Raw genomic sequence first — 19,246 nt, 5'->3', positions numbered from 1 at the left:
GTTATTCTCATGCCTGTGCATCTGTTGGAGCTAATAGCGTTGTTTTAATTCCCATACCTCTCCTCCAAACAAGCTTTTTTCAGCACTGTTGATGGTGGTTTAGCCAGTTTATGAAGTACAGAGGGATTAGGTGTGTTTACTTGATCTCTAAGAACAGTTCACATACGGCAACCTACAACTTTTTTTTTGTTGTTGTTCTTTTTCAGAAACATCAGAATCATGGAGGGGCTCTTGCATTACATAAATCCAGCACATGCCATTTCACTTCTAAGCGCACTGAATGAGGAGCGTCTAAAGGGACAGCTGTGTGATGTTGTTCTTATAGTAGGAGACCAGAAGTTTCGAGCTCATAAAAACGTTCTGGCTGCCAGCAGTGAATACTTCCAGAGTCTGTTCACAAATAAGGAGAATGAGTCTCAGTCAGTGTTTCAACTCGACTTTTGTGAACCAGATGCTTTTGATAATGTGTTAAACTACATTTATTCTTCATCCTTGTTCATTGAAAAAGGCAGTCTTGCAGCTGTGCAAGAACTGGGCTACAGTCTTGGAATATCTTTTCTCACAAACATTGTTTCTAAGAGTCCTCAAGCTCCTTTTCCAGCTTGCCCTGTTAAGAAAATACTGTATCAAGAGGAAGACGAAAGTAGTTCTCAGAAGAGAAGCGTCATTGTCTGTCAGAACAGAATTGAAGCACAAGTGAAAAGTATAAATCAAACACAACATGATTTAAGCCATACTTCTAAACCTTCACCCTCTGTTGCTGTCAAAACTAGCTGTAGACCACAAGCAACAAAACCAACTGAAACCCTTCACAACTCATCACTGACTGAAAGGAGATGGCTGAAAGAAAGCCCTGTGAGCTATGCCAAGCTTCATGAAACTTCTGGAACTGTGGAGGATCAGAGCAGAGGTGGTTTAGTGAAAAGGAACACAGCGCTGCCTCAAATGCCTTTAGCAGAAAAAGAAACTGCAAGCGATGAACCAGGAAGCAGTGGTCAGCTTTTAAGAGGAAAGGCTGCAGAGATGTCATTAAAAAGACTGCGTCCACCAGTCTTGTCTCTGCGTGGTGCATCAGAATCTACATTTTTGTTGCGAGAGGCAGGAAAAGGAAACGGTCAAGGTGAAGACAGGAATTTGCTGTACTACTCAAAGTTAGGGCTAGTAATTCCATCTAGTGGATCTGGTCCAGAAAACCAAAGTATTGACAGAAGTGGGCCGCTTGTAAAAAGTCTCCTTCGAAGGTCGCTGTCCATGGACAGCCAGGTTCCTATTTACTCACCTTCTGTTGACCTAAAACCTTCACAGGTATCATCATCCTCCTCACCAGGAACTAATGATTCCCAGAAGACATTTAACATTGTATCTCAAAAGTCATCCTTGAAAGAGTCATCAGAGAAGTTAGTCTTAGATGAAAAACCGCAGGTAATACACCCACATCGCCTTAGGTCTTTCAGTGCCTCTCAATCAACTGATAGGGAGGTTGCTTCCCCTCTCACAGAGGTGCGAATAAAAACTGAACCTAGCAGTCCGCTTTCAGATCCTGCTGAAATAATAAGAATTACAGTGGGTGATGCTTCAGCATCCACAAATAAAGACTTTCCTTTTAAAACTGAGGATGATCATAAGGAACCAAGCAGACTACCAGCAAAAAGGAGATTTCAAGCTGATAGAAGACTACCATTTAAGAAACAGAAGGCGGATGAACAGGGTTCTCCTGGGTCAGAAGATAACTTTGAGGAAGGCTCAAGCCCTACGCACCTTGATGCAGATTTTCCTGATTCTGATGTGAGTAAAGATGAATACAGTGAGATGGAAGAAGCAAGACCAAATAAAAAATTTAAATGCAAGCACTGCCTTAAAATTTTCAGATCAACAGCAGGTCTTCATCGTCATGTAAACATGTATCATAATCCAGAGAAGCCCTATGCTTGTGACATATGCCACAAGAGATTTCACACAAATTTCAAAGTGTGGACGCACTGCCAGACACAACATGGAATTGTGAAGAATCCCTCACCTGCTTCCAGTTCACATGCTGTTTTGGATGAAAAATTCCAAAGAAAACTGATTGATATAGTGAGAGAGAGAGAAATAAAAAAAGCTCTAATAGTTAAACTAAGACGTGGCAAGCAAGGTTTTCAGGGACAGTCTGCTTCACAAGCACAACAAGTCATCAAAAGGAATTTAAGATCGAGAGCCAAAGGAGCCTATATTTGTACCTACTGTGGCAAAGCTTATCGTTTCCTCTCACAATTTAAACAGCACATAAAAATGCACCCAGGGGAGAAACCAATTGGGGGAAATAAGGCTCCTAAGCAGAAAGATCATGCTCATATTGAAAGTCCGGTAGAAAGCAAAGAGGTTTATCAGTGCCGTCTCTGCAATGCTAAGCTCTCTTCACTTATTGAACAGGGAAATCATGAGCGACTCTGTAGAAATGCTACTATCTGTCCTTACTGCGGCGTTAGATTTTCTTCTCCAGAGCTGAAGCATGAGCATGAAAGCAAGTGTGAATACAAGAAGCTTACTTGTCTTGAGTGTATGCGTACCTTCAAATCATCCTTTAGTATTTGGCGTCATCAAGTTGAAGTTCACAATCAAAACACGATGGCTCCATCAGAGAACTTTTCTTTACCTATTCTGGATCACAATGGAGAAATAACTAGTTCGTCAAGATTGCCCCCTCAGCCAGAGTCCAATAAAATGAACAATTTTGTTGCTGCAAAGGAAGATGGTGTATTCAGTGATTCATCAGAACAAATAAATTTTGATTCTGAAGATTCCTCATGCCTACCTGAAGACTTAAGTGTTTCCAAGCAGTTTAAAATTCAGATCAAAGAAGAGCCTGCAGATGATATAGAGGATGAGGTCACTGAAACGAGCAGAGAACCTAAGGAAGTAGTCTCCAACAAAGATGCTGGTTTGTGGCCCTGTGAAAAGTGTGGGAAGATTTTCACTGTCCGCAAACAGCTGGAGCGTCACCAAGAGCTCTTGTGCTCTGTGAAGCCATTTATTTGTCATGTGTGTAACAAGGCCTTCCGAACCAATTTCCGTCTGTGGAGTCACTTCCAGTCTCATATGTCACAGGCTGCAGAGGAGTCCACAAATAAAGAGCCTGAGATATGTCCACCAGCTAATTCCCCATCACCACCACCCTTACCTCCACCCCCACCCCTCCCCAAAATCCAGCCTTTGGAGCCTGATAGTCCAACAGGCTTGTCTGAAAGCTCCACTACTACTGAAAAATTATTTGTACCACAGGAGTCAGATACACTCTTCTATCATGCTCCACCACTTTCAGCAATCACGTTCAAAAGACAATACATGTGTAAACTCTGTCATAGGACTTTCAAGACAGCTTTTAGTCTTTGGAGCCATGAACAGACACACAATTAGCTTTAACAGATACCTTAAAAAGCTAGTTCAGTGGAGGCTGTGTTCAGGATTTCAGATGTATGCCATATAAACTAGAAATTTAAGAGGATCAAAACGACGATGACGATGAAAAATTTGGAATTTGTGATGCTGCTTGGATTTGAAGATTAAGGTAAACTAACTTGGTTAGTAGGGTAGAAAGCAGAGTAATTTAAAATACTGTGGTCTGGGATCTAATAGTAACAGAATAATTTTTATTTCATTTAACACTGAAATACGATCTGGATTGTATGCATGGATCTTCATCCTGTGATGTTGGTGTGTGCGTGTGTATTATATATAAAGTTATATATTAAACGAAAAGAGCAACAACAATTTGGATTCTAACTGTGAGTTTATAGTAGGGAAATACTGTAACCAACTTCATCAATTTTTTTTTAATAAAGAAACCAACACAAGCTCCATATAAATAGTTGCCATACACTTGCAATTAGGGAGGAGGTGGATGGAGTGTCTTGCTGTATTGACTTAGGTCTTAGAAACCTTTAGCAATAACAAATAAACCTCAAGTTTGAGTAATCCTAATGTTGTTGGATACGAATGTTTGATATTTTAAGGGAACATAGAATTGTTTTGTTGTTATATGGAACTTGTGCAAATTAAAATGGAATCTAAAGTCAGCAATATTATTACTAAGATTTTATATTTAAAAAGTAGCAGCAAGCCTGCTTTCAGCCATTTAATTATGTTTCTAAGGAAAATTGGGGGAGGGGGTACTTTGCTTTATATAATGTCCCAAAGACTAATTTACTATAGATACTTAGTAGCTAAAGTCATTTTATTAACAACCATCATAATGCAAATGGTACTGTTTATAATGCGAACTAAGACTGAATGGATGTCAGACAATTTTCATAATTTTCTTTCCACTATTTGTACAACTGTTTGTAATTCTAACTACAAAGGAATGTATAACTATTAAATGAAAAAAAGAGAGCTCATTAAGGGACGGAAGATGAGTTGTGTTCCTACATACAGTAATAAGCTTGGCCATGAGTACAAAGATATGTTTTAACAAAACTTAAAAATGTAAATATTTATATAAACACCTGTATAAATGAAGAAGTATGTATTTGAAATTTGTATTAAGCATACATATCCAGCTTGAAGCAGAGGATAAAACATCACACTACAATCACTGCATTTTATGAATACAATGCATAGAATATTTCTTTTTGCCGCTTTCTATAATTTGTGATACTGTGTTGCAATTTTATAATTTGTTGGAAATCGTGGTAAGATTGGGCTGCAGATATTCTGTGTAGTTCCATTCTTTTACCTCAAATCACAACTGGAGCATTTAGTGTAAGTAGGTTCATAGATATTTACCAGAAACTATAGTAAGGGTCCAAAATTACTCTGTCAGTAAAAGAAATATTTACCCAGAAGTAGGTGGTAAACTAACAATGAAAAATTCTTCTGCTAGAATTTAATGGAGTGGTGATAGATTAAACTGAACGTAAATGATGCAAACAGTATTTATGATTCTGACCAACTTTCCGCCGTGTGGGTTGAGAGAGAGGGACTGCATTCCACACTACCTAGTCAGAGCCCAGTCTGTGTTTGCTGAAAGCAACAGGAATTTCGTCACCAGTTTCAGGGGAATCAGGAGTGAGGCTTTAATTGTGTATGTAACCATGAAAATTTTTTTCAGCATCTCAAACTCAAAAGTAAAAAGAATTGCAAGCTGACACTAAGATTTAGCAAAATTAAGCACAAGTGTAATTCCTAAGAATCTGAGGATGAGTATCGTTAGTGAGGCACGCATGGGGGTAGATTTTTCTCAGCGAAAGCCCAAGTGTGCTACCATATTTTTTTTTTCCAACAGATTTTTTTGTTCAAAAGAATTGGCCCAGGATGGACCTGTGACTTTTTTTCAGCTTCCAAAAAAATTACATAGTTTCATGCATCTTTCCTTTCATTTTTTTATTAAAACCTAAAATTGTTACTTAATACTTTTAATAGTAACTTGTCCTTTTTTGTCCTCTTTCAGGCAAATTGTACCTGAATATGATTACGCTAATTTGTTAGAGTATCAGTCAAACTCTTCCAGTGACATTGCAATTAAAATAAGGTACTTGTTTAATAGTGACGTTTCTAGTTACTGACTTTTTTATTCCACCTAATAAGACTAAATTTCTTTCTTACCAGAAACAATTTCAAAATAAATTGGTTATTGCATTTAACCTGGTTTAACAAAATCAGAAAAACATAAAGCTGCGCTAAGTGTTCTTTAAATATACTTAAGAAATCTGTGCATATAAAATATGAACACGGTTTTGTAAAATGGTTCCTAGGTTTCACCAATGATTCCTCTACACAACAGTCTGAAAGTGTATATGTAGCCTTTTAAAAATCAGTGTGCTTTCTAAAGGAAGATGGCAAGTAGTTCAGCTATGTCATAATCATCTAATTTCTAACTGGGATTTTGCTATGTAATATGATGATAAATTCCACATGCTTTAAATCAAAAGCTTGTGCAACATTTTTAAAGAAACCTTGACCTTTTTCCTAGTGTACTATGTATTATAAAAAATCCATAATGTATTTTTTGGTCTAAATAGCCTCCTTCTACATTTTTCTTTAGTTGTTTGTTGGGATTTTTTTTTTAAGTTTTAACTTTGAGCGTGTTCTGTGGATTTTTTTAAATTCAGTTCCTGTTGTTTAGTAAAAGAATTCAGGATCTCTGAAGTTTAAATATGAGATGTTTATATAGCAGTTCTGGTTTTCTATTAGCTTTTATACAGTATCTTAAAAAGTCCTTGATAGAAGTGTTTATTTTGGAGGATACAGAATAAATATGCTTCCACTTATATAACTTTAATATATGTTTTAAAAGTTAAATTATGGAAAAAATGTTAGTTGCTTGTTTATAAATAAAGGTCTTTTGAAGAGTGTCTAGTTTGGCCACAGACAAAATAAGAGGCAAATTTATTGATACAAAAACCTGTCTTCATCGTATCTTGTTTAATTTTGTAGCTGTGTACTGAAGAGACACAAAGTTAGAGGTCTTGTTAAATATAAAAAGTGGTTTGCTTTTTCTTCTTTAAATTTGTGACAGGAATGTGCAGATGTTTTAATATATAGATTAGAATCTTTAATTCTTTCTTATTTTGCTATTTTTATAATCTGTCAGATAAATCTCAGAGAACTATCCTGCTTCTGTGGAAGTACAGTGGAAACTTACATTGCATTTAAGAGGAGCAGGGTTGAGCCATGAAATGTATTTTGGTTTGGAACTTTTTTTCCTTTCAGGCACTGTGATGGCAAAGCATCTAAGCCTATGCTTAAGTTCCATTGAGATCAGTCTTAAATCTTTTTAAACTTGTGCTTAAGTTCTTTGCTAAATTGGGACCATGATCAGCCATTGAAAGTGAGCAATGGCAGAAAAATACCTACAGATTTTTTTTAAGTCTTAGAACTAAAAATTAAAATGAATTTTCCTCTACATAAAAACTACATATACAGCTAGGGTATAATTCTGTCATTTTACAAAAACAAAGGATGTGAACCAGTAATAATACCGTCTCTACTTCTTCTATTTGTGCTTTTTTTGGCTTTTTTTTTGGCTTTTTTTTTTTTTTTTGTAAGGGGGAGCAGCGCACCCTGTGACAGTAAATTGAGCAAATAACCTGCTGAAGCAGTGGGTGACACTAGGGTTTGTCTTGTGTATTTCAGAATGGAGATGTAGCCTTATCTGTGAACCAAAACACAGCTGTAAAAGACTTCTGCCTGCATTTCTGATTTAGGCAGGCCTTCTAGTGACATCCAGTAGATTTATTTTTTTTTGTCTGATGTTGTTTGTTTGTTTTCCCCCAAGTAGGGCATGCGGGTTTGGTCTGAAGCTACATGTACTCTGTTTTTGTTCCAAGCTTCCAGTGATAAAGCTAGAAGTTCCTCACACGGGATAAGGACAGACTATGCCTACCTTCTTGGCACTAACAGTGAGGGTGCAAATATATGGCATGAGCCTGTAATCTGGCATGTGCCTATACTGTTCAATAAAATTGTTTACATTTTCCTACCAGAAGATTTAGATAAAAATCAAAGCAAGCTTAGGGGTTTGGTTTTTTTAAATGTTGCTGTTAATGAATCAGTGTTAAAATCTTTTTTTGTTGTTGTTGAACACAGCCTGATAGTATTTTTTAATGTCATTGATTCTTGTTTATTTAAAAATGACTTGTGAAAAACTGTACTATAACTGTTGTACATAAAGGGACACTATCAAGAGAAAGGTTGTATACAGTAAATGTACTTATCTGTATTAAGAATACTTGATATTAATAAAATCAAAGAATTTAAAAACATGAATTGACTCATAACACTTGCTGCTTGGGCATGAAAATGCCTATCAAGGGCATCCTCAGTTGTTGCAAGGATGTCTGAAAAACGTGTCTGAATTCTGTGGGCTGAGCTTATTTTTCACGTTGCTTTTTCTCTTGCTATTCCAGAATAAAGGACTCAGTCCACTTTTCCTTTTCCAGTTTCTCAGCGATACACATTACCTTTTAAAGACACAAGCTTCCCACTACTGCAGCAGCATCTTTTTAATTAAAATATGTACATAACACCAGAACAAAATACCTTTTTGTAATGTAACATGCAAGATACATATAAATTACACATTTTAAGGCTTATTCTTGACAGTGTCCCTTTTTAAAAAGCAGGAAAATGGGATCACTTTAGTGCTTGGGTACAGGGGAATGGTTTCCTACAGTTACTAGAAACTGGAATTACCCAATATATTTGCTACAGGATTTTCCAATTAGTTACATAAAATCACTTGTCATTTTAAAGGATTATAGAGGTAAGACAAAAGAAGCTGGTTTTATAATCCTGTATACCTTATAGTCATTGTATATCAGTTCAATACACCAGTGTTGAATTTTAATTAAGGATGGGTTTTTACTTTTTTTTTAGGACTGAGACTTAATAGCTTAGGGTAACTTTTTCTTTAATGTAATGTAAATCCATTGCTGCTTTGTACAACTTTTTCTACTGTGTGTTTTCTTTACTTAGATCTTGACTAAGAAATATTGGCGTCCAATAAACTTACACTTTGTTTCTTTTGAATTACTGTGTCTTATACTGGAATCTCTTGGCAAAGTGTGATGTTATTGTACATACCATTGTCTGTGGGATGGGAATTTTGTTTATAAAAGAGCATCTTTTGATCTGTTTGTTGGATGTAAATGATAGTTTTTTACATTACTAAAATAATGGCTTTTTGTTTGTTTTAATAAGTGCCCCACTGAATCTTTCACTGCAATATACAAGAAAACTAAGTGCTCTAGACAGGCTCTTAAAAACTTGAGCGCAGCCCAAATCCTGCTTCCTATGCAATTGTTAACTAAATAGGGACTTTGTGGAAGCAAGGTTATTTCAACTAAGTATCTCTTTCATCTGCAACTGGATTGAAGCAGATGTTTGAAAATACACTGTCGGGAATGTTTATGGTATTTTGCAGTGCTCTCATCAAAAGCAGTTTTGCTGCATGTGTTTCCCTCTTCAAAAACCCTTGTGTGGGAATGTAGTGTGTGGATTCCCATGACACAGAAAATGATTTCTGTATCTTTTGGGAACAGAGTTTACTAAGCTCCTCGTTTCAAAGTAGATGAGACCTACCATTGAAACCTCTTAGGCCATTTTTCTCAAATTCTTGGACTCCATATTTGCTGTCCTTTGCCAATTTTAATTTGTGCAGTTTGGTTGAACCGATTGAGCAATTTTACTCACATTTAATAGAGGAGACAAGGTCTCAAGAATTAGTCTCTAACAAGTTTCATAAAAATCACTGACTGGGTAGCAAAGAATAGTCTCGGTGGGAGGGATAAGATTTAGAGTGAGAGCGTGTAGTGAACAGTTATCTGGGCTTTTTACCCCAGCACTTGTCGCTGTGTGCATGTGTACTGTCTTGTTGGGGTAAGTGGGGCAATAGGTCAGGTGAAACATACGGCAGAGCTGAAGTAGCCAGTCTGCCAAATGGTCAGAAGCAAGGGTTGAAAGGGCACTCCAAGACTGAGGATTTGGGCCTTTGATGCTCCGTAAATCTCTTTGAAAACGGGGACAAGGGGCTCCTGGCCTGTCCCTCCATGGAGTATGCCTGCACATCAGAAGTTACGTGAGCTGTGGAAAAAGAAAAGAGGACAAAGAGCTGCTCTCTGGCTTGTTCACAGAGTCATAAATCACTAAAGGTTTGGCTCCCTCTTTCTCCTTTCAGCATAAGCAACTCCTCCAGCTCTTTCTGCATTCAGTTAAGATCTACATACAGTCCTCTCTCTGTTACTGTTTCAGAGCAGTCTAACATCTGCTTAAATGCTTCACAGAAAATGGCTGCTCTAGAGACCATACAATCTACATTTGACGTAAAAGCCAAGAAGCAAACCAAAATGATAAAAAGGTACTGATAATGCCATGAGCACTGTGCCTGTTTTCATGGGTTATTTTTTGTTCTAATTCCAGCCATCCACTTCTAAGACAGTTGCTCTGCAAACAAATCCAGTAACTTTTCCTTACTTTTCCATTCATAGGGTGCTTCCAGTTATCACTCTTTTTTCAGTACACAGACACTAACAGGATAATTTTAACTGTTAGACTTACACAGATAATATTTCCAATCCTGAAATACTCTGGCAATAGACATTTTCAAGCCGTTGGCTGCAATGAAGCAACATACAAACCTTTTATTTCCCCTTTATTTTACATGTGTTGAAAGAGTTGCATTGAAAGCAAAGCCAGTTTCTGCTAACAGTATTTGCTTTAAATCGCCTCTGCAGTTTTGATACAAACCTTAATGATTTTTTAATGTCTTGTTAGTCCAGGACCTAGGATGTCATGGAGCCCTGGCTGTAGTTCCTAGCTTAGGCTGATATTTGAAGGCACAGGCTCTTGTACAGCAACACGCACCTCTCCAATGAGGTCCACTGGTGTTAAGAATGAGGCCGTAAAACCTGCTGGGATTACTAGCATCCAAAGATGCATCTGCTGGAAGGAAGAGACCATGCTGAGGTTTGCAGGCTCCACAGGCAGGTGTCTGAAGGAACAATGGTCAATAAGCCAGAAGAAGAAGTGGGAGAAAGTAGGATGAAACATCAGAAGAACGTAAGAAGAGAGCACGCTGTGGCCCTGCCAAAAACGAGAAAAAAAATCTGCCTCTGTTTTAAGTGTCATTTGTGATGAATACGGCTCTTTGGTTCCTGCTTTTTCCTTTTTTCCCTAATGAACAGCTAGGACTCCCATGGGGTTTGACACCTCCTAACCCTTTCTGGCTGAGAAGAAACTGCATCCGTTCCTCTATGCTAGAAAGTCTATGAAAGAGTTTAAGGGAAGAAAAACTCCCCAAAATATTAATAATATTTCCCCTACAATATTGCATTGGAGGAAGTTTGGGTCCTCTTGGAACAGGCTTTGAAAACTGCATGTCCTAAGAGCTTCACCAGGTATGGCAACTATACCTGTGGAAATACATTTGCAGGTTTTCCACCTCGCCACCTGCACCTGTGGGTCCTAAAAAGAGGAGGATCTAAAACCAGATGAGAACCTATAGAACAGTAAATACAGCTTTGTTGGCCACCAACCTACTTACCCTTTCCTCAGGGTAGTCCTTGGCTTCATGCACATCTCTAGCTCTGCAGGGCAGCCAGCGTGGAGCCCAGTTTTATGTCAGAACAGACACAGGTGTTCCCACCCATAGGGGGAAAGGTAAAGACTTCCTCTCTGCAGGGCAGCCCAGGGCTGGGATTAACATGGCAGCTGCTATTTGCTACTGCCTCTTCTCCACTCGTCACTCAACTGAACAGCCAAATGCCACAAGGAGGAAACTTAGCTTTGTTAGCTTGCATTCAGATTAGTTGTTTCAGGAGAAATTTGACTGAGGCATGCAAGTGCATTTTTTAAGAGCATTGAGGGGGAAAAAAAAAAAAAACAACCAAAAATACCAAACTCTCATTCTGAATATATCTGGAGGAGAATACTAAAAATGAGATTTGAAATTGGTTAGTTTTTTAGCAACTACTAGTAAAGGCTTCAGTGAGGAAGAACCACATAAAGGCCAAGTTTTAGGGAAATGATCCTGTGATCTATTATGTGCCTTTAACACTGTGTACAAGCACTAGGAGGAGCCAGAAACAAAAGACTGCAGCATCACATCCACCTGAAGATCTCCACTTGAAAGCATCACACAGAAGGTGAACCCCTCTCTTTGTATGTATGTATGTATATGAAAATGTTTGAGTGTGTTTAAATATGGCTCGGTTACACAGCAATTGCTGTGTTTGGAGAAAATTCCCTGTTAGGTCAAAGGCGTGTTACAATACACTTTTGTCTAAAAGCTGTCTTCTGTGGTATTTCCTTCACTAAGCAGCATGGTTTCTGCCTAACTGACAGCTAGGAGCGGAGAGATGAGGTGCATCTCCAGACTCTTGAATCCTTGGCTCCCTCTTGGGACTGCCAAGGAGGAGGCCAGTCTATCCCAATGGTTTCTGCAGCACAGACAGTTGTCCAAGAAAATGCTCTTATAGAGCATTGGTTGTAGCTTAACACCTATTATGATAACATGTAGTCAACACACTTGAACATAATATGAACTCATGACTGAGGAGTTAAAAGCTTTTTACTCTTTGTCGGTGCCATAACACATTGTATTCTCCTTCAAGTAACTGGCAGGATTTGCATAACCATATCGTAAGCCAGCCTGTGCCCATGTGCTGCAGACTCGAGGCGTTTTAGCCTTAGCGCAGTACCCATGGGGGTGCGCTCGGGGATGACACACAACACGAAACTGGTGCATGCCCTTGGATTTTCTTAGCCATCTAGCCGAGTTGGAGCATTTTCACTGTTGGTGTGGGTTCTGAGATTTTTCAAAAGCCTTTATTTTATTTTATACTCTTACTGTTGATTTCCTACAACATCGCTTGAAATGCCGTATCTCCCAGTCCAAAACTTGAAGATCTCTTTTACTACTTACCAAGTCCTTTCTTCTTTTTGATACCCAACATTCCCAAAGCTGGTTGGTTTTAGTGTCCTCAGGCGTGTGTCTGAGGGGCATATGAATCTTTGTACTGCACGGGAGAAGCACACGTCCCTGGAAGTCAGCATCTCCTGGGCTGGAGCCCAAGGTTCAGAAGGAGAGGCAGGAATCTCTCCAGTAGTTCCTTGTCAGGAGATTCTTCAGCTCTATCTTGGACATGGGAAGCCTTAGCCATTTGGACACAATGTTAACTCTGAGCCTAAATTAAGCCATAGGCGAGAAACTTCATGTAGCTGGAATCGCCCATCATGTCTAGGGTGTCGTCCTTGGGGAAGGCAGCTCACAATACTGCTTAGGAGAACAGCAATCTCTCCGTCCCAGCACCATCACCTCTGGTGATACTTGCGCTCTCTGGTGGACAGAATATAACTGGCTCCAGCAGGTGAAAATAAAGGAAAAAATAAAAGAAGCCTGTCTGTCATGTTTTAGTTTCTAAAAACTCATGGTGTTTTACTGAAGTGTAGTAAATATATTTTTGAAGAGTCATCATCATAGAAAAAATAATAATCTCAAAATATTTTTCCTTCTTCCATTGCAGTGCCAGATACAAGTAGTAAAAGAAACAATCAGCAATTCCAGATAAAATGTCTGTTGTTAGCCTTTATTCCTTTTGCAAAATCATGACCACTTAGGAATAGATTATTTACCGGGTATTGGAGAGAAGGAAAAGTGGTATTCTACAGAGAAAAGCAAAATAGTTGTAATACAACAAAATTATAGGAGACTTCTAAAATTAATGGGTGGAATACTGATGTGCTACAATGAATACAAACACCATGGTGTCATTATTTGTATGCTTTCTCATGTTGTTTTCTTTTTTTTCCTTGATAGGCTGTATTTCTGGTGTGTGAATGGCTTCAAAAGAAAGTACAAGTATCCAAGGTGTACCAACTTGGGTCCATGGTTGCTCTAATCGAATTGAAACATGGTTTTGCAGTTTTACTTTGTATCTGAATACATAATTGGAAATTATGATTGGCCAAAATAAAACATTGTGACCCATTTGTTTTGAAACTTAGCCAATTTGTCAACAACTATATTTATGGGGCATGGTTGTTTTTTCAAGATTTTTTTTAGGACCAGGCCTGTATATTAATAACATATATAATAGCAAAGCCATAAGAACAATCTTCTGATCTAATGAAAAACAGCTCCTGGCAGTACGCCTTCTTAAGCACTTAAAAGATGTAGGCATTTGGGCAAAGAAGAACTAAATGACATAAATGAATTGAAGTTTTTCTACTATGAGGTCATGGTGGACATATTATTTTTTCTTCAAAAAAATAGAGATTGGTGTTTGGATAGATCAGATATGTCCTGCTTTTGCAAAAGAACCAAAAATAAGAGCAATGCGTCAAAGTGGAGGTCTAATGATGTCATCATCTCAGAGCCTTTTTTATATGGAGCAAGACTCCTTCATTAAGAAGAGGATGTTCTCTGGAAGACATGAGTTGGGGGGCTACTCCAGATCAAGAGCCAGCCGAGCATCACCCTCCTTGCCCCCATGCTAGCTCCTAGTTATGAAAGCTTGCTTAGTGGGACCTCCTTGGTGCCAGACTGCTGACCGTCTTCCTACAAGCCTTCTCTGGGCATCCCACCTGGGCCTTGTTCCAGCTCTTTGCATACTCATCACTCTCTCAGACAGCTGTTGCAAAGCAGGGGACAACTTTTCTGGTATGTCGAGTCACATGAAACAAGATGGGTCACACGTGCTGAATCTCACCTAGAAAGGGGCTACAGCAAACAGACTGGAAAGTACACATAAGGACAGGACCAAACGGAGGTGCTCATCTTCTGGCTTTAGCATTGTGCCTCTCCTTGCCCCACAACTCCTGAGCAAACTTGCCACAGTCAGGGAGTAGGAGGACATATTCATTACCTCTGGCACAGCAGGTAAAAGAGTGGGAGAGGGGCTGAAATGCTACATGTGAAAGGGGAAATGGTCCCTTCTTACCTGAGAAGTAACATGCTGAGGCATCACTTTTCAGGTGTGAAGATTAACAGGTCTACTTCTGCCAGCAGAGCTGTCAATGAAGAGTGTGCAGTGGTATTACCTCAGGCTGACTGTTGCATGAGCAAAATCTCATAATGAAGACATGGTTATAGCCACCTCACCGGTAGGGGTGGCATCACGCGGAGTCCTGGGACACCGGAAAAAGCTCTGCTGACCAAAGTGCAGTTTTGCCAAACTAAGCATCTCTTACACTATTATACTGTCCTGATAAAGCACTTGTTTCAGAATTCATGTTAGATTGCATGTGTGGCCTCTTAAGAACCTTCCCTTTCTTTCACATCTGTAAAAAATACTCTGGAGCTCAGAAGCAGAGAATTAGTGGGAAAGGTTTGGATTGATTTTATCTCTGTGCATTGTAATTGTGTAAGTGATCAGTTAATCGATTGAATGTACTGCGCTGCTTTTTTTTTGGAGGGTGTTATTGTTTTGTTCACAGCTTTAAAAAAGAAATTGATTAAATAGCTATGATCTCATCCTGCTCCCTTTGCTTATATCTGTAGCATGGGACTCAGGGTAGTCTCAGATCTAACATTTTCCGGACCCTACATCTGAGTGCACACCCTGCTGTGTCCCACCCTGGCATACGCATTTGCCTCCGCCATGTCCAAGCCACCGTTCCACCCACCTACAACAAATCTGAAAAGTCCAAACAAATAGTCAAGGTCCTAAAATTCTGCCCACATTCTGTCTGCGGGGTGAAAAAGAGCATCTCTGAACAGATGTATGATGAACCTGGCAGCACTAGTTAATGGGTGAGATATGTCTTTGTTGTTCATGTGCCTAGGGTGGCTCTACCAGCAAAACATTCTAGCGTAGACGAGGTCAGAGTAAGCTACAGGTCTGCAGTTTTCTCCTTGCCTTTCCAACACAGAGTGAAACAGTTAACAAAAGTCATACTTCAAAGGACCAAAACAGGACATGTGAGGTAACCACAATGAATGATGCATTTGTAACGAACTCTCTTGTTCCAGAACCCTTGTAAAATCAACTCTGTGTCAATCTCACTCACTTTTCATTTTTTAAGCTTGCTTTGGAACCATCACTGACAGAGATATATACTCGCTAATTAAAAGAAAAGCTGGGATTTGGGAAATACAGAAGTTGCTTAATAGAAATACAGCACATAGCAGAGCCTAAGAGCAAGTCAGAATCACAGTTCCCAGCTTCAAAGTACATGGAATTATGGAAAACTAATTACTTTACTAATCGCATCCCCAGAGCTATGCTTTGATGAGCAAGATCCTGAGTGTTCAGAGAGGGCTATTCCAAGTTCACAGGTACACAAAAAAGGAAAATAATTAAATATTAGCTGCCACATATTTTTGCTATACCTCAAAAGTAGAAATATAAAATATTTCTAGTAACAAGATAGCTAGTAAAGTTCTGTAAAGGAAAACTGTTCTTAATATCTCAATGTAATCTTTTACTCTTTCTTGTAATTTCACGTTCGCTAATTATACTCACAAAATTCCCACCAGTTAAAGAAAACTGTCTGCTTAGCATATGTGGGGAACTGAAACGTGGGACAAGGTAAGGGCAGGTTTGTCTGCCACAATGCAGTGCTGTATTAGAAATCTCTGAGCTATCTGCAGACACAGCAGAGATACTGGTTTGGATCTTAAAATTAGCCCAGCTAATCAATTTGGTCTCTCAGCAGGGTCAATTAACCTATGTACGGAACTGTGCTAACATAGGAGTATGGCTCTGGTTGTGGGTCTCTGGAGATCTTAGCAGCTTGCTCCTTGGTATCACGTAGGTGTACTCTAAATCACCTCCTGGAGTCAGGCAGGTAGAGGGCAGCTGGTCAGTGAACGGAGCATGGGATTTCCCTGTGTCCCAGGCAAATACTTTGACCTCTGAGGAGCCCATTCTTCTGATGTCTGTACAGTAAACTAACTACAGCAGATAAAACCACGTTCTGGCCCTGTCAAGTTTGCAGCTTATAGGTGCAAATAAGGACAGTGTATTTATAACACAAAATGATCACATTGTTTTTCAGGCAGCAACCTGTTCCTTCTCCCAGAGGCCTAGCCCCCATATTTTAAAATACTGTATTACATGTTGATGTAACAGCCCTTCAGGAATCCCAGGCCCCAGAGACCAAGGTGAAAGTCTGGAGCAAAGCAGATGCGCTCTTGGTGGAGGAGGATCAGGTCAGGGAATACTTAAGCAAACTGGACATATGTAACTCCACGGGCCCTGATGGGGTGCGTCTACAAAGGCTGAGGGAACTGGCAGATGGGAGAGCAGTGGACATTGTCTACCTAGACTTTTGACCTGTCTCCCATAAGATCCTCATAGAGAAGCTGATGAACTGTGGGATGGATGAGCAGACACTGAGGCTGATTGAAAACTGGCTCAGCGGCCAGATCCATAGGGTGATGAGCAATGGCACAAAGTCTAGTTGGAGGCCAGTAACTAGTAGTGTACCCCAGGGGCCAATACTAGGTTCAATCCTGTTCAATGGCTTCATTAATGATCTGGATGGTGGGGCAGAGCGTACCCTCGACAAGTTCGCTGATGACACAAAACTAGGAGGAGTGGCTGATACACCAGAGGGTCATGCTGCCATCCAGAGGGACCTTGACAGGCTGGAGAAATGAGCTGACAGAAACCTTGTGAAGTTCAGCATGGGGAAGTGCAAAGTCCTGCACCTGGGGAGAAACAACTCCAGGCACCAGTACATGCTGGGGGACAACCAGCTGGAAAGCAACTTTGCAGAGAGGACCTGGGGGGTCCTGGTGAACAGCAAACTGAACATGAGCCAACACCATTGGCTTACAGCAAAGAAGGCTAATGGCATCCTGGACTGCATGAGGAGGAGTGCTGCCAGCAGGCTGAGGGAAGTGATCCTTCCCCTCTACTCAGCAATGGTGAGGCCGCATCTGGAGAGCCGTGTTTTCACTGGAGACAGTCCAGCGAAAGGCCACTAAGGTGATTAAGGGGCTGTAACATCTCTCATATGAGGAAAGGCTGTGATATCGGGGGGGGAGAATAGAGAAGGCTCTGGGAGGGACTTCATCAGTGTATATAAATATCCAACAGGAGGACAGAGCCAGGCTCTTTTCAGTGGTGCCCAAGTGACAGAACAAGAGGCAATGGGAACAGACTGAAACACAGGACGTTCCCTCTGAACATAAGGAAAACCACTTGTTCACTGTAGGAGTGACCAAGCACTGGAAGAGGTTGCTCAGAGAAGTTGTGGGGTCCTTGGAGATATTTAAAAGCCATCTAACTGGACGTGGTCCTGGGCAACTGTGTCTGGGTGGCTCTGCTTGAGTAGGAAGGTTGAGCCAGGTGACCTCCAGAGGTCCCTTCCAACCTCAACCATTCAGTGATTCTGTAATGTGCTCTGCTCCCTTTTCTTTTTATCTCTGCTTCTAGTGATGAATGTGCTTGAAAATGCCCAGCAAACAAGCATTTGCTGCCTGGTTTGTGCACCCACACAGCTTCTTCACCTCAGCACCTGCCACCTGCAGGGCTCCCTCAGGAGGCACGCCAGAGCCAGGCACCATGGGACCCCCCGTAATTCCTCTCTGTGATCCATGGCACGTACTCCAATGGTCTGGAATTCCAATTCCCAGCAAGGAAAAGATGTTTCTGCCCTTTAAGTCTGTAGTAGCAGTAGCCTAGCAGTAGCCTAAACCTGAGTGGAGCAAGAACTTACGATGACATTTCACTGCCAACCTCAATGACTTAATCCGCTGGTTGTTTTAGCGTGTGGAGTGGGCAAAAAAGACAAGTGAGGTTCATTGGCTGGGAGCTGCCATGGGGAAAGAAAGTCACCACGAAAGAAACAGAGCAGGCCAAGAAAAACAGAAGAAAAATGAGGACACAAATAGTGATGAGCTGATAAGGTGGCACTCTGAAAACCAAACAGGAACTTACTAAAAATGAATGTGACAGAAATAAATACTTATGAAACTTTTCTTTACTATCAAGAGACAATTTCCTCCCCTTTATCGCAAACCTCCTACTGATAACAGCAGTCACTCAGCACGATTTGCAGAAAGTATTCAGTTCCGAATTTACGCTCCAGGCCGCAGGTCACAAGGAAACACAGAATTGGTGTTTTCCTCCTTCCGGTGAGTTTGACATCCTCAGCAGAGGAGATGCTCAGGCACCAGAGAGAAAAAAGAAGCTTGCCTTCGCCCTTTGATAGGAAGCAGAGGGAAAAATAAAACGTCTCGTAACTTCTTTAGCTGTTGTGACGGGGTGAGTGGGAAGGCTGATCACGGACCCGCAGGTCACCCTGTTACGTGAAGGGGTGCCTGCCTGAAATGCTCACTCGCTGCTGAGGGGCAGCGTGGCAATTTTATCCACCGGGCTTTGTAATCCTGAGACAAGCCCGGCGAGTACGCCTCAGCCTCCTGAGCACGAAGATTATGTATGATCTTTCTTTTCTGGGGAAAAAGTCAGGCCTGCTTTGTAACCGACTCCCGCTCTGCCCACAGGCAGGCATTACCGCGTTTATCAACCGCGTGGAAAGACGTGAGGGGCCGTTCACATCGTTCTTCATTTGCTTAGCGCGCAAACACATCGTTAAATCACGCCGATGTGTGCTGGAACCTTCTGTTGTACGAAAACCAACAAAACCGATCAGCGAGACACCCGTGTCTTCCCCGGGGCCTCCTGCCTATACTGAAACTCCCCCTTTTTGCCCACCCTTGGAAGCGCTCTTCCCGTCCCGCTCTGCCCACCGCACCGCCCGAATATAGCACAGTGTTTCTCCGGTCAGCGCCGGCTCCGGGCGCTGTACACGAACCCGC

General features: G+C 40.7%; 2 protein-coding genes across 3 annotated transcripts in view; both read left to right on the top strand.

The window, feature by feature from the left end:
- Positions 1 to 219: 219 nt before the first annotated feature.
- Positions 220 to 3,756, top strand: ZBTB21 (zinc finger and BTB domain containing 21). Of its 2 annotated transcripts, XM_009891337.1 has the most exons (2): positions 220 to 1,801; positions 2,405 to 3,756. In XM_009891337.1, exons 1-2 carry the CDS (start codon positions 220 to 222, stop codon positions 3,394 to 3,396), a joined length of 2,574 nt encoding a protein of 857 aa, XP_009889639.1. In that variant the 3' UTR covers positions 3,397 to 3,756. The 2 variants fall into 2 exon arrangements, with proteins under 2 accessions (XP_009889639.1, XP_009889638.1); XM_009891336.1 differs by having other exon boundaries at positions 220 to 3,756.
- Positions 3,757 to 10,479: 6,723 nt separating this feature from the next.
- C2CD2 (C2 calcium-dependent domain containing 2) overlaps positions 10,480 to 19,246 on the top strand; it is a 48,322-nt gene continuing 39,555 nt past the window's right edge. The window contains exons 1-3 of the mRNA XM_009891377.1: positions 10,480 to 10,513; positions 16,551 to 16,684; positions 16,769 to 16,891. Of these exons, the coding sequence (XP_009889679.1) occupies positions 10,480 to 10,513; positions 16,551 to 16,684; positions 16,769 to 16,891 (291 nt within the window). The remainder of the gene's footprint in view (positions 10,514 to 16,550; positions 16,685 to 16,768; positions 16,892 to 19,246) is intronic.

The sequence above is a fragment of the Charadrius vociferus genome, unplaced genomic scaffold (assembly GCF_000708025.1).
Source record: "Charadrius vociferus isolate BGI_N301 unplaced genomic scaffold, ASM70802v2 scaffold298, whole genome shotgun sequence".
Lineage (NCBI taxonomy): Eukaryota > Metazoa > Chordata > Aves > Charadriiformes > Charadriidae > Charadrius > Charadrius vociferus.
This window is presented reverse-complemented; position numbering and strand designations above follow the sequence as displayed.